Raw genomic sequence first — 15,103 nt, forward strand, 5'->3', positions numbered from 1 at the left:
CGGTTCATCGATGGAGGTCCAGTTTTTACGGTGAAAAGACTCCTCCGGTCCAGAAGATGGGGCCGGAGCATTCACTACCTTGTGGATTGGGAGGGTTATGGCCCCGAAGAACGCTCCTGGGTCCCCGCCAAGGACATCCTTGATAAGACCCTCATTAAGGACTTTCACAAGGCTCATCCGGGTCAACCTGGCGGCCCGTCAGGAGCCGGGCCCTTAGTGGGGGGCTCTGTCACAGCTTCCTCTGTTCCTGCCACGCCTCCTGCTTCCAGCCATGCCACAGCTCAGTAACTTTCCACAGTCCCACAGTCTCATGCCACGCCCTTGTTTCCATGACAACTTAATCACAGCCATCAGCTTCACCTGCTCATGCCAGTATTTAAGTCCACACCTCACAGTCCACAGTTGCCAGATTATTGAACGGTTAACACTAAGTAAATGTCCAGCGATCCACAGTTTCTGCCTGCTTCCATGTTCACGGACCCTTGCCTGAATCACGACCATTGTCTTTTGCCTACTCCTCGCCTGAGACCTTCTAGACATCTGATCTCCGTTAACCGACCTCTCTTCTCGCTTCTGGACTTCGCTATTGGAATGACCCTTTTCTGGATTTTTCTGCAAGCCTTGGACTCTCTGGTTCTGACATCTTGCCTGGCCCTGGACTCTCCTTTTCGCCTAAGCCCCTATCCGAGCCGCACTCAACCGCCAGTCCCCGGCAGTCTTACCTGTCCCGGTCCAGCTCCCAGTCCTCGACGTGAGTGCTAAATCCATTAGTAGAGATCCAGTTATCTGTCCGTTCACAATAAACATCTTAAACCTTTGTCTGCGTCTGCGCATTCTGAATCCTGCCAAGTCTCGCCTTGTCAGTTTTAGTAGTTTAGTTGTCCTGTACCTTTGTTGGCATTGTCATGTTTTAGCTTAGTTATCTTGTCATGTTCTGTAACTCTGTCTGTATTTTTGTTCTTGTGTTGTAAAGCACTTTGAGTCGCCTCGTGCTGAAAAGTGCTATATATATGAGGCGGCAGTGGCTCAGGAGGTAGGGGTTTGTCTTGTGATCGGAGGGTTGCTGGTTCAAGCCCCCACTACGGCTGTCTCAGCCGTTGTGTCCTTGGGCAAGACACTTCACCCGCCTTGCCTACTGGTGGTGGTCAGAGGGCTCGGTGGCGCCGGTGTGATGTGCCACCTCTGTCAGCCTGACCCAGGGCAGCTGTGGCTACAATGTAGCTTACCGCCATCAGTGTGTGAATGTATGGGTGAATGATTGTAGTGTAAAGCGCTTTGGGGTCCTTGGACTAGATAAAGCGCTATATAAGTGCAAGCCATCTATATAAATAAATGTACCTACCTACATGGTGTTTAAATCAGGCAAAATGTTTGTACACAAGTACTGTTTTTTTTTTTTTAATATTCCCATTTCTTGTGTTTTTTAAATGAACCATATTTTCTGGTCTATAAGGCGCACCTAAAAGCCTTAAATTTTCTCAAAAATCGCCTTATAATACGGGGCGCCTTATGTGTGCAATGAATACCAAAATCTGTCCCTGACACAGGGACATACGGTAATGTGTACATTACCGATACGTACGGTGGCAGTGATAAACCAATCAGGGAACATTATGTAATATAATACAATTCGGAGCTTGCCATCATTCCGGGAGGATTAAAAAAAGAACTCCAACCGCTGGACGTTGGTGTAAACAGTGCGTTCAAAGTGAAGTTGTGAGTGGCGTGGGAGCGATGGATGACCGACGGCGAACACACGTTTACTAAATCGGGGGCAGCGCCGGGTGAGTTACGCCATCATATGTGAATGGATTGTGGATGTCTGGGCTAAGGTATCTGATTTAACTGTTGTCCGAGCTTTCACAAAAGTCTGCATCATTGCTGAACAGCCCCCTGGCAACAAGACTGATTCCAACAATGATGAGAGGGAACCGGGCATGTTTGATGGCAAAATCGCCCAGCTGTTCAATTCAGACAGAAGATGAGGACTTTGATGGATTTGTGGAAGAAGAATGATAAAACATAATATGTAAAATAATTGTTACATAGTAGAATAAAGTTCAACCAAACTCACCGTTTTGTTTCTGTGACCTTTTTTTTTGTTTTTTTTGTAGAATGTATGTTTCAGCATGTGCCTTATAATCCGGTGCACCTTATGGTGCGGAAAATATGGTATGTTTGATATATTGTGGGTCCTTTGTTGCAGCACTTGCTTTAGTATTGAGAGTTCAATAAAATGATAAAATCTTTTTTGGCCTTAGATTATTAAGGGTTTTGCTCTTCTTTATTCAAGGTAATGTTATTGTTCATCAGCCTTGAATGTTTGTTAAAGTAAAACGGTAGTAAAACTGTAGCTGAGTAACTGGAATCTGCATAACAAACATATAATCTGTCATTATTATTGTTACGTTTGTCCTGCTTGGGAGGTGGGACTAAGACATCATGGTTTTTAAAAGGTTGTACTTAGGCTGTCCACACAAAAATGCAAGTGTTATTTAAAGATTTTTTTTTTTTCACTCTGGAACCTGATTTCCAAAAATATAATTTTGGGGCTCCTAAAACTCTGTGTCCATGAGGACACAAGGCTGAAACAACCCCACCATTCCCAGCCTCAAATCACTCTATCACAATACTTAAAAGAGATAATAACTCATATATTAACATAAATAGTTAACATTTTGTCTCTTACCCAAGTCATTGAGCCAGTAGGCAATCTTCTTGTACACCTCATCACATACAGTTACAGTGACAGCCAGGAGGATCTTAGGGATGAATCTTGTAAAACCAGGCAGCTCCTGAATCTCCATCACCACTTCCTGTCAGGTCAAATACAAAAATGATACATTTTTAAACAAGTTCTTCTCATTTATATCTCAAATCTATTACTAACACATGAATATGGGAGTGTTCTTCTAGTATTGAACTGTTTTAGTATAACCGTTTCATTGTTATTATTGACTTATTAACACAGAGTGCCCTGTGCCATCAGGCCCAAACCTGCAGTTGCAGGCAGAGGAGCATAGCAAGGAAGACGAAACAAAGACAGAGGAGGCAGACGGGTAGGCTGACCAGCCATCTGAACACAGCTCTCTTCCACGGAGGGTAATAGAACTCCTCACAGCCCGTTACAGGACTGCAGCGCTTCACTCCCTGCCGAGACAAGACAAGAAGAGGTCGTTCAGGCTTGTTACAAATCCATTTTGGGTGATTTGGCTTCAAGTGGTCAGCTCTGACACCTCTGTTCACACTTAGTGGTAAATTGTGTTCTCCAAAAACGTTTTGCAATTGGACGTCAATTACCCGTGCAGTGCACAGGTACACACACAGCCACACTGCACAGACGGAGTCAGTTAGCAACAAACAGGACAGCAGCAGGTCTGCTGAAGTTTCTGTATAAACGACAATACATTCAGATATCTGAGCTAGATTATTGTTTTGACATTAACACGGCTCAGAGGCATCCGAATCACATTTTTACACAACGTTCTCTTGTTAAATTTAATTACCTAACAGATGCAATACAAGAGAAATAAAGAAATAAAGGCACATACACTTACTGATTCACAGAGTTGAGTGTCAGAGCAAAGACTGAAGATTTTAACCTGTAAAAACTTGAACAGTGCGCTAACAGCTGTAGGCTGGTTATCACACAGCTTCACTCTGAAATTAGCCTCAGCATTGTGTTTAGTTAGGCAAATTTAATACGACATAACTTTGCTCAGTCCTCTCACTGACACAGCACATTATAGCTTACAGTGACCACAGCTGGACCACCCTGTCCTGTAATCCACATTGACTGACAAAATCCACATTTATAATGAGGAGGATTTTGATAAACAGTTCAATACAACTTTTAGCTGGAAAACAAACAAAGAAAAAGTTGGATCTATAGAATATTTCTTAGAATTGCTGTTTAATTATCTTATCTTAGTTGGCAGCTGAGTGGATTTTTGTTTTACTTTAAAATGACCACTCTGCTGCTTGTGTGGGGTCACATCAGTTTAGGAGGCCCTACAGCGAGGCTCAGGATGGATTGTGTTAAGACTAATAAACGTATGTAGATAAAAGTGGTTTGAGTGAATCTGATGGTTAAAAACAGAACTGAACAAACTCAAAGAGACAAACAGAGCAGGAAGAAGGTTGAATTAGATTAGACGTGAGTGCAGAAAGTGGAATAAAAGTGTTGTTCTAATGTGCTCTATTTGAATTGCTTTCTTGTTTACTTCATGGTTTGTTTTTCTTTCCGTTACAAAGGCCATTTTCATTCTTTTTACAAGTTCATATATTGGCGGTTTTCAAGATGAACCTGTATGAAAAAAAAGTTAAAACCTCCAAATTTACCATAGAGGTCTGCTTAAGTCCATGTGGTCTTTTAGTTTATGCAGCACTGTTGTTAAGTTTCCAGAAGTTTCCCTCTGGAGCCATAGAGAAAAAAGGAAAAGCTTCGCCCAACGTGGGGCTTGAACCCACGACCCTGAGATTAAGAGTCTCATGCTCTACCGACTGAGCTAGCCAGGCCTGGAGACCCATCCCCCCCACAGGCCTTTTTAAAGTACACCATAGCCCCTTTCACCCCCTCCCCCCCTTCCTTCTACTTTTCTATTCATTTTTTCTGAACAGAAGGTGGTGAGAAAGACACAGTCTCATACACATACAGTGTGGATCATAGTACGATGGGCTGATCCAGTGGCTTAGTTAAGTTATCTCTAAAAATAGCACACAGGGTGAACAGACTGACAGGAGGAATATACTGCAGTGAAATGAGAAACTTCCTGTCTCACCGCCGACACTTGTGTGTTTAAAACCTGTGACGTTTTAGAGGCCAAGTTTTGGGACCAACTCTCACCCTGAACTGAGGCCTGGGCTCCTCCAAGGACTCGGCAGGGGTATCCAGAGTGCCCCACCTGTAGGCCAGCTCCGCTTCTCGCCTCTTCCAGCGCTCCAGAAACAACGTCGCCCAAACGACATTGAAGATGGCAAAAACTACACAGCAAATATCCTGACTGGTCTGTTCAGGGAAACAGGATGGGAAAATACAGTCATATTGCTTTAATTAATGCTATTGTAGAAAGATTCAGAATAACTGTTTCAAGAACAGCAATGAAACAAACACATGGCATTTCTAACAAAAATTAAATAAAAAGAAAAGTGTATAAATGACATTAGTAATTTTTACTTCTTTTCAGGGGCTTTGAAGTCCAAGTTACATTAATGATCTTATAAAAAACTCATCTGCAGTCCTCAAAGGTCTACGTTGTTTTTGTTTTTACCATCTGAAAATTGCTTATTGCCTTAAAATTGCCTGAGATGTGGCTGTAGATCACAATACAGCTCTAGGGCCAAGTGTTTAGCTTTATCCATCCTTCTAGCATTCTCATAAAAACAAAAAAGAACTAAAAATAATAAATAGATTAAAACATTGACTAAACATGCTAACTAAGCTATAAAAGTGTGAATATCACAAAAGAAGAAAAACTCCTCAAAATGTTCCTCAGAATGTTTTTTGCAAAGCAGTCAACTGTCTATAAATCAGCAGAAAGGGTACGTTACAGTTATGGTAGAAAGAAACGCCACACTCTTTCAGTTTTAGGGTTTTATATATCAGGAAATAAAAAAACTATTTGGTTTTTACCAGGTTCTAAAATTATTCAAATCTATCCTCAGGTGTACAAAATCAACAGATCTCATCATGTCGTCATTTATTATACAAAAACAAAGCAAAAATGGAAAAACTGCATAAAAAATGAAGGCCAACATTGCTGTTTCGATAGGATTCAGGAGAAACATAAAAAGGGTGGACTTTGTTTTTTTCCATGGCTGTACATGCTGTCACACAAACAAAAGAGAGCATGCTTCTTTCTGTTTTTATCTTTTCATTTTAAAGATGTTATGACTTTACATACGACCGAGGTGGTTAGCAAACTGTGCTGTGTTTTGAACTTTTTTTTTATCTAAGGTCCAGTCCACACAGAAATTACATTTTAGGTAAAAAACCCTAAATCCTTAAACGCCACCAAAAGCGTTAGCGTTCCTGTTTCGGGTCAGCCATGAGCTAGACGCCGCTAACTCCGCGGAACGCGAATATCCAACATCTAACTTAAAACTAACTTCACTGCGGTGTTTTGTTGAAATCTTTGTGGGCAAATGTGAAGCATTAGCGCACATTTTGGCTTCGGTCGCTGCTCCTGCATGCTCCCGGCATGCTGATGTTAACAGGATGTGACGTCACATCTCTTCTTCGGGAGTTATTTGGGGTTATTTTGGTTAAAGTTGCACAAAGTTGCGATTTTGCAGGGTTTGCTTGATTTTGCGTTAATAGTTGCAATCGCAACATCGCGAAATCCTGGAGGGTCTGGCCATTGCTCGACTGTTTTTCGGAGGGGAAGTCCCGAGTTCAGCACTGCAGATGAATCTAACCAATAGGCTGACAGTGTAGCCTGAAGAAACCGCCCCTCATTAACATAATAAATCAGGGACGAAGAATTGGAAAATGAGAATTGGAAAAAGTGTATGTGATAAATAAGAAAATAAGGAAATACTAAATGAATAAAAGGAATTGGAAAATGGGAAGATAATTAATTTTTCAATAAAAGGGTAAATGAAAAATAGGTAAAGTAAAATTGGGAAAATGAATAAAGGGATTAATGAAAAATAGGTAAAGTTAAATTGGGAAAATGAATAAAGGGGTTAATGAAAAATGGATTAATGAAAAATAGGAAAAGTTAAATTAGGAAAATGAATAAAAGGGTTAATGAAAAATAGAAAAAGTAAAATTGGGAAAATGAATAAAAGGATTAATGAAAATTGGATTAATGAAAAATAGGAAAAGTTAAATTGGGAAAATGAATGAAGGGATAAATGAAAAATAAATAAATGTTTTTATTACTCATTTATTGATTTATTTTACTCATTTTTTTAGTTATTTTACCCATTTTTTAATTTATTTACCCATTTTTTAATTTATTTAATTTTGGCCGAAATGGCTCTCCATACTTTTGCCCCTTTCTCTTGTGTATGTTCGGGAGAGTGTTACAGCACCACACACAGGCCTGGCATAGTTACTGCAACGTTTAAGTGGCTTTCTATGTATCCGTGATGAAAACATTTCTAGAAACAATGCCATGTTTACGAGTAAAAAGAATGCTTTGGAAAGGCATTATTCCCGTGTGGACAGGGTCTAAGTCAAAGTACACCCCTTGAAATAAATGTTCCCCACTCCCGCTCAACAGCATTCTCCCCATTGAGTGAATGGAAAATAATGAACATGCAAACACATCTCTACCTGACAGTAGATAACAGATGGGCTACATTTTGTTTTCTAGAGGGTCTTGTGACTTGGCTGATGAGACTGAAGGTCCCTGTCAGTATTTTCATGTTTTTCTTCTTGTTCTTTTTCTTTTAGTCAAAATACGCACTACTCATTTAACATATTAAACATAGTGCCTGTAAACTAACACATGTAACAATAAATTTAGACATTTTTAGACCTATTTTAGTCAAAAAATGCTCTCCATTTTAAAACTCATTAAAAGGCCTTGTAGACCTTGTTTTAATTTTTCTAAACTCATTACTAAAAAACTTAGTTTTCATTAATTTAAGTTATTTTATTTTTGTATGTTAATGCTGGGGTTCGGTCTGAGAAGGCTCAGACTTGTTTTGCTCATCTGTGCTGTAGATAATACCTGCACGCTCTGCCTTGGTTATATACACGTCCAGATTTCATTATTATGTTCTCAGGGTAGGAGTTCTCAGTGCGAGACCCCAGTTATTTTCTATTCCTACAATGTTGTAACAAGAACTAATGACTCTGTTGCAACTCAGACTTGTTTTTGCGTTACACAACCCCAGTTTCCATGGTAATTAGACAACCTGCGCAGAACAAAAGTGGATCATCGTTTTACTTTTCAGTTGGCGCATTGCCCGGACAGAAGAGATGACAAGAAGAGAGGGAAGAGTTTTATCTCGATTTCATGGAGGAAAATACTTGCAGGCTGGAGGAGATGTTTCATTAAATCAGAGATGACCTATTAGTATGATGACGGTGGGCTAACAATGCAGGATGCTTAGTATATCGGCAGGCTGATACAGCACTTGAAATAGTGTGTAAACTCTGGTAACTCATGACGTGTGCAAGCTGCTTCAAATCAAAGGCAAAGATGGAAGACATCTTGCTGCTGAATTAATGGATAAAAAAAGGCCTGTTTGTATGCTGGATCAGAAAAGACTGACAGTAGGAAATTGCAACAAATGCAAACATGATGATTATGACAACCATATTATAAGAATTATGTAAATTTCAATCTATTTATTATTATTATTATTTACAGTTAAAGCTAAATTTGACTGGTTTAGTCTTGTTGAGCCAGGAGGGGTGGGTTGGAAGAGAGACATGGCCTGAAAATTTGCGATCCACTGGTTTAGGGTAACCCATCAGTTTAATTTCTAACACAGGAGTTAGTTGTTTTTGTCATTAACACAAGTGCTTGATCAGCCATCCACCTGAGACTGAGCAACAGCTCAAAGGCCTTGCTAAGGTAATGTTTCACTGGGCTGATATTGTTGGCAACTGGTTGGTGAATAGCTTTGGCAAGGGAGTCCCAAAAATGTCTCACAGCGTTCACAGCCTTGTCAATTTTCTTAAGTAAGTCACAGTCCAGTCCTGTCACTTGAATTTTGAACATGTTCAAAAAATATACATTTTTTCCACTACAAATAGTCAGAGTTGTCTCTAATCCTTCTCAGTTTAATGTCTGTCATTGCAGAGAGTTGGAGCAGTATTTTGACACCTGAATAAAATCTTTCTTATTACAGAAAACATTAATAGATATAGCCATGAATGTCTATGTCTGAAAACTAAAATGATATAAAAATATTCATTAAAAAAAACTGGTTCAAATCTGCCTGTCTTCATTTCTAAAGCATACTCCAGTAGATTAAATCACAAATGTGGGGGCATCTCCCAAGGTGGGTACATAGCAGGCAGAGGTGGGTATGATGTGGGCAACAAAAAACATGCATGGCCTAAAATGTTTAGGCCATGCATGTTATTTTGTTGTACTTGTAGTATTTTAGGCTAAAACATAGTTTTCCCAGCTACAAATAGGCCATAATTTAAAAAATAATTATTTGTCTAAAACACTAGTCGCTTGCCAACACTAGAAGTTTAAGATACTATGATTGAAAATTTGTTTATTGTCTTCAGTTTGGAGTTACCAGCCAGTCTCCAGCAGTGAAGTACTACCTTAACACAGATGTAATGTTATTGGCTGATTTCACTACAAAATGCCTTAATATGTGGAAAAATAAACTTTTTATAGGCATGATAAAAGATTAAGAATGTGCTTTTTATTGGTGGGGGACATTAAAAGGAATGTATAAAAATATTTTAATTACCTGGTCAGCCTCTGCCAGTATCCAGAGCAGAAAGCCAATGACAGCAGGATAGAGCATGGAGTTGGTATAGAAACCCAGCCAGGCAAAATACATGCCAATCTTCACTCCAAAGTAGTCGCAGACATCATCTACAAACAAATTACATCTGAATGACTGTGGCTTTACTGAAAAGAATCAGCAGGTTTTACACAACTTTGTTGTGCTGAGAAGATTGTGGTATTCTGTGGTGTAAGCTATAGCAAAATAGTAAATTAGTTTAATTTAGGGTGCCAATGCATGAGCACTGAAGCATCCTTATGAATACTAAGGTCTTGACAGAATTTGTTACTCCTCTTGTAACTTTGGAAAAACGTATACAAAAAAATACATCAAAACATGGAGCTCCCTCCGTACATTTTATGACTGAACTAGCATTTTTATCTTTAATGCTTTACACAGTTTCAGTTTGAGCTGAATGATGTCACACACCAACTTTCCAGTCGGGCTGCACAATATATCAAAAACGTATTTTCACTGCAAATCATTGAGTGCAATATCACTATCACAAAAGTGCTTGGACTGCAATAAATCATAAGCCATTATACAACACCAATTCTACAATTTATTTATTTATTAACCTTTTTTTAACCAGGCAAGTCCCATTGAGATCTCAGATCTCTTTTTCAAGAGAGGCCTGGGCTTGAAGGCAGCCTAACATGCATGTTGGATTGTTGGGATGTTATATTTAATGTAAATTAAAACAGAATGCAATGATTTGCTAAGCTCGTAAACAAATATTTTATTCACAATAAACATATCAAATGTTTTAACTAATATAGGTAGATGAATTAAGAAAAAAAGGTAATTCTGAATTATTTGGGAGGAAAAATAAGGAAATTTGGAATTTTATGGCAGCAACACATCTCTAAAATTACAGGATAAGGTCATGTTTCCGTCTGTGAATCCTCCCCTCTTCTTTTAAAATCAGTCTGTAAACATCTTGGACCAGAGGAGAGCAGCTGCTTGAGGCTTTGGAGGAAAATGTCCCATTATTTTCTGATGTAGGATTATTGCTGTTTACCAGTCCTGGGTCTTCTTCTAGGCACTAATACACAAAAGATCACTTTTGTCATTATTTGATCACTATTGTCTTTCAGTCTTGTCCTTTGAGCTCAGAGATTTCTCCAGATTCTTGACATCTTTTGATGATATTTTGAACTGTAGATGATGGGACATTCAAAGTCATCCCAATTTTCTGTTGAGAAACATTTTTCTGAAATTGTTCCACTACTTTAGGCCCAGTTTCTTGCAGACCAGTGAACCTCTGCCCATCTTTACTTCTGACAGATTCAGCCTCTCAAAAATACTATTTTTATCCCCAGGGTCCTACTGACCTGTTGCCAATTAACCTAACTAGTTACAAAATGCTCCTCCAGCTGTTTCTTAATTGTTCCACTTATTTTCAAAATCAAAAATAAAAGCAGAAATATATATATATATATATATATATATATATATATTTTGCTTTTGCCTTTTCCTTACACATGTGTTTAGCTTGCTTTTGCTTTTTCCTTATACATTTCCTCCTCCTCTTTAATTACCCTGTGCATTTCTGCCTCAGTATGCAAATGAGGAGGCTGTCTTCTTGGTCCAGCTCCTCTCCTATTGGTCAATAACCAGGAAGGAGCAGGATCCATGTGCGGATCGATTGTTCATGCCTGCGCTTTCGGTCATTTCAGGAGAACGCTTCATTTGAGAGGAAGTGAACTAGTAGCAGAGTTTTTTTTTCCCCCAACCTTTATTTAACATATTGCAATACAAAACAAAAGTTACCAAGGTCTACAGTAAAAAAGTTAAATTACAAAGAGCAATTTATGGCACACAGACAAAAAATTATACGTATAAATGTATACACATATTTAACAAAATAAGCCAAGGGCCAGCAAAATGAAAAGCATTATATAAAAAAAAAACTAAGTAAAAAGGGCATTAGTCAAAAAAGTTGAAATTAGTCAAAAAATAAAAAAAGTTTCTAGCATTTTTTTCTTTTACAAAACTTACAGGTTTTGCATAAGACTTCAGTTCATTTTTCCAGTGAGTCATATTGGGCCTACATCTGAAAAATAGACATTTATGTAGATAATATTTTCCGAGTAAAATTATATTGTTGATACCATATTAATTACTACCAAGCTTATTGAAAACCCCAAACTGGATATCTTTTGAAGTGAAAGCAGGTAGTTGAATCCCTTTGGACTGGATCCACATCTGAAAATCAAGCCAAAACCTCTGAACTATCATGCACTCAAAGAAAAGATGATCCAAGTTCTCACTTTCTGTCTCACAAAAACTGCAGTTCCTGATGTCCATCTTAAATTTTGTTCTTAAAAATTATTTAGTTGGATAAATACTACTTATAATTTTAAACTGCATTTCCTTTGTTTTGGGTGGGACTGGAGATGCCATAAAATTAATCCTTATCTTTTTTATGTCCTCTTCTCTAAAATCTTTGAGAATATATTTCCTCCTAACTGGATTAGGAGAATAATAATTTAGTAGGTCTTCTCAGAAATTTATTGTTACATCAATAGTCAGAAAAGGGAACCCCATCGATACAGAGTTGTTTCAGATTAGCAGTCATATTAGAGTATAATATGTCTTGTCTAACCATAGATCCAAAGTAGCAGAGATGTCTCAGACAGTTTCAGAAGAGTTAAGGCACAATGCTAGCTTAGCTGACGGCAATACAGTCAGTGATGACTATTTATTGTTTCCCTTTCCAAAGCCCCAGAGCGCAGAGGAGGGGCACTTTAATACCGCGTGACTGTACCCGTGCGTGCTCCCTCGTGAGGGCGCACTAAATCGCTTTTCAGCACGACACCGTCCGTCCTTGGCCCGGTCCCAATACTCGCACTACACCCTACGCCCCTCTATGAAGCGTGTACTCAGTCAAAGTGCACAGAAGGTTACAAGCATGCAGACATTGGAGAATTGGGACAGTAAAGGTTACGTCGTCGTCTTGCGCCTCTGCGTCATAACTGTGGCATCCAACATGGCGGGACCAGTCGCTGTTTTGGTATCTTAAGAAGGTGCCAGTACAATTTTAAAAGTACAGTTTAGGTATTTTTGCTTTCCAAAGTCATTGAAGGAGATATTTGGCTGTTCAAATGTGTTTTGTTATGACTTGTTGAATAAGGAGCAAAGTTTGATAGTATTCCCACATGTACAGCAGAGTGAAACAATATTTATTTCAACATTTTAAAACTGCTTTTTTCATGACAGATGCAGCTTGCTCTGTCACCACTGCCATATTTCTGCCTTTTAATTCAAAACCCTTTCATTATCACTAAAAGAAAATAAAAATAATAATCAAAACGTCACATGCAGCGATGAATTGTGGGTAAATACTTTGCTGAAGTCTGCCTGGATGCAGGCTTAGCTGGAGGGCGGATGTAGTACACAAAGGGGGCGGGGCTAAAGAGCACTCCGGAGAATTGGGACACAATAGGCACTCAAACCCTTCAGCATGAACGCGCATTTGAAGGACACAAGGGTGGAACGAGGGTGCAAGTGCGAGTATTGGGACCAAGCCCTTCTTTCAAATTGTATTAGTTGGGTACGCCTTTACCCCCCTAGCATGTAGCTGACATGCTCTGGCGGTGGCCGGTTAGTCGCTAACCAAACCTTTTGCTGAAAAACTATCGGGCGTGCCCTTGCGAGGGAGTGCGCCCGTGTCCCGCGCGGTGTCACGTTGTGTAGTCGTGCACCTTTTGTAACTTTGTGGATCGCGCGCGCTGTGCTCCATTCAAAATGGATGATTTCAGTGCTCTAGCGAAGCTGGTTCGCCTGGATCAGCAATAATATGATCCTTCTATGAGAGATCACAAAGACAATCAAACGGCTCAAAACTCACGAAAGGAGATTACTGCTGCAGCCGATAAAAAGGAGTGTTTATAGAAATATTAGTTCTATGATGGGCGAATCACAACTAAAGCAAATAAATCAATAAAAGTCAAACTGAATGCTTTAAGTTTAAACATCCTCTCTGTATCACAGCCAGAAACACAACAGTTCTTCCTCCTGAATATGTGCAGCCATATTTGATGTGAAACTATCAGCTGTCTTTTTTTTTACCGTATTTTCACTGGTTACGTAGCGTACTGCTGCCCCGTCTTTTCGGAGAATACTGTACCGATGTAAGCGCCTCCACCACGTGCTCAGGTCCGCGTGCAGTTTGCGGAGCCCTGCAGGACTCTAATGAGCCCTGAGGCCGAGCCTCCTTCAGCTACAGCTAGAATTAGCAGGTCGCTGGAGCCACAGCAATAAACATCTAATGAGCGGGTTTAACCAAAAAATGGTTAGTTGAAGTGAAATTCAGCAGGTGGGTTTACAAGTGTCGAGGTGGACAAAACCAAACTTTTGCTTAAACAGCATTTTAATCATAAGAAGAGCAGCAGTTCTGCATATAATCTAAATGTTGTGGAATAGAAGGCCTTGAATTTATTATCCCATGCTTTATTTAACATTCGATAATTATATCTTTATCTGATTTGTGCTTATCGCCATTTTATATTTAGCCACCATTTTAAAAGCTTTAACAAGTAGTTGTTTAGTTTATCTGGAAAGAGAAGGAGTTGCCCTTTGACCTCCAGAGAAGGGAGGCAGTGATCCACCCTCTGGAGGAGGAGGGGGGGCCAAGTAGTAAAAACCAGAGAACATCCTTTGTTTCCTCAGACAATCTTTGGGGCACTTTGCTGACACTTTGGGGTGATGTGTTTTCACACATTTTATTTGAGGATTGTCTCCCAAATGCATTTGGTTTTATCTTTGTAATAACTGGTGTTTTCTCTCTGCTTTTGGTAAAATAAATCTTTAAACTTAAGGTATTGTCTCTTTCCGGTCTCTTTCCATCAACCAACTCGGGTGAGGTGAAGGAGGAGGAATGCAGGTTACAAGACTGAATATGGTAAGCATGTTTGGTACTTAGTGAAAATATTAATATGATGCAAGCTAATTTATCCTTGTTTACCAGTAAATTTATTCTATTAAATTCAGCATTGATGCTTTGCTGTGTTGTTCCATGTAGTGACCCAACATGCAGCCTGTGCCACAAAAAGCACAGTACAGTACAGCATCTGTCTGTTTATCAGAGTTCTCTGTTGTTATTCATTGGCCTTCATTTGAGATGTGTGTTGGTGCTTTGTTTGCACTTTTTCATTTATGTTAATTTAATTTATTTGTAAATGTGACTTAAATTAGGATTTAAATTAGGTGCAAACAATTATTTCTTCTTATTATTATTTATTTATTTTAATTGTATTTTTTTGTTTAAAAAAAGTATTTCAAAAGTGCCTTTTTGCAAAACTGGAGTTGTAGTTTGACACAAATATCTTACAATATCACATAATAAATATATTTTCAACTTTCTTGTTAATTTTAATCATTTTATTTTACTAAATCACAATCGGCCGGCGAAAATTTCTCAGACAGCTCAGTTTTGTATTAAAGAGCTGGATAGAAAAATGTTTTCTTTTCTCCTTTTTGTGGAGCGTCACCCAATCGTCTCTATGGGCAAACAGCCTTTGTTTAAACATCAAAACGTATATATTATCATTTTGCATCATTACTTGTTCATGAAAAATTAATAAAATCTTGAGCAGATAAGGCTTTCTACTCATCCCACCGATCAGGGAAAAAAAGGGTGTTGTCATACTTTTGCAGCGGCAGATTA

At 39.0% G+C, this 15,103-nt stretch overlaps 1 protein-coding gene and 1 non-coding gene across 4 annotated transcripts in view; both read right to left on the reverse strand.

Moving 5' to 3' along the window:
* ano8a (anoctamin 8a) overlaps positions 1-15,103 on the reverse strand; it is a 49,248-nt gene that overhangs the window by 16,215 nt on the left and 17,930 nt on the right. For 2 of the 3 annotated variants that reach the window (XM_017431372.3, XM_037981979.1), the window contains 4 exons: positions 9,394-9,521; positions 4,847-5,008; positions 2,998-3,150; positions 2,690-2,816 (listed from right to left, as the gene is read on the reverse strand). In XM_017431372.3, the coding sequence (XP_017286861.1) occupies positions 2,690-2,816; positions 2,998-3,150; positions 4,847-5,008; positions 9,394-9,521 (570 nt within the window). The remainder of the gene's footprint in view (positions 1-2,689; positions 2,817-2,997; positions 3,151-4,846; positions 5,009-9,393; positions 9,522-15,103) is intronic. The other variant, XM_017431373.3, reaches the window with a different exon arrangement.
* On the reverse strand, positions 4,446-4,518 carry trnak-cuu. Its single transcript has one exon. It is a non-coding gene; the product is annotated as a tRNA-Lys (tRNA).

The sequence above is a fragment of the Kryptolebias marmoratus genome, linkage group LG20, assembly GCF_001649575.2.
Source record: "Kryptolebias marmoratus isolate JLee-2015 linkage group LG20, ASM164957v2, whole genome shotgun sequence".
Classification (NCBI taxonomy): Eukaryota; Metazoa; Chordata; class Actinopteri; order Cyprinodontiformes; family Rivulidae; genus Kryptolebias; species Kryptolebias marmoratus.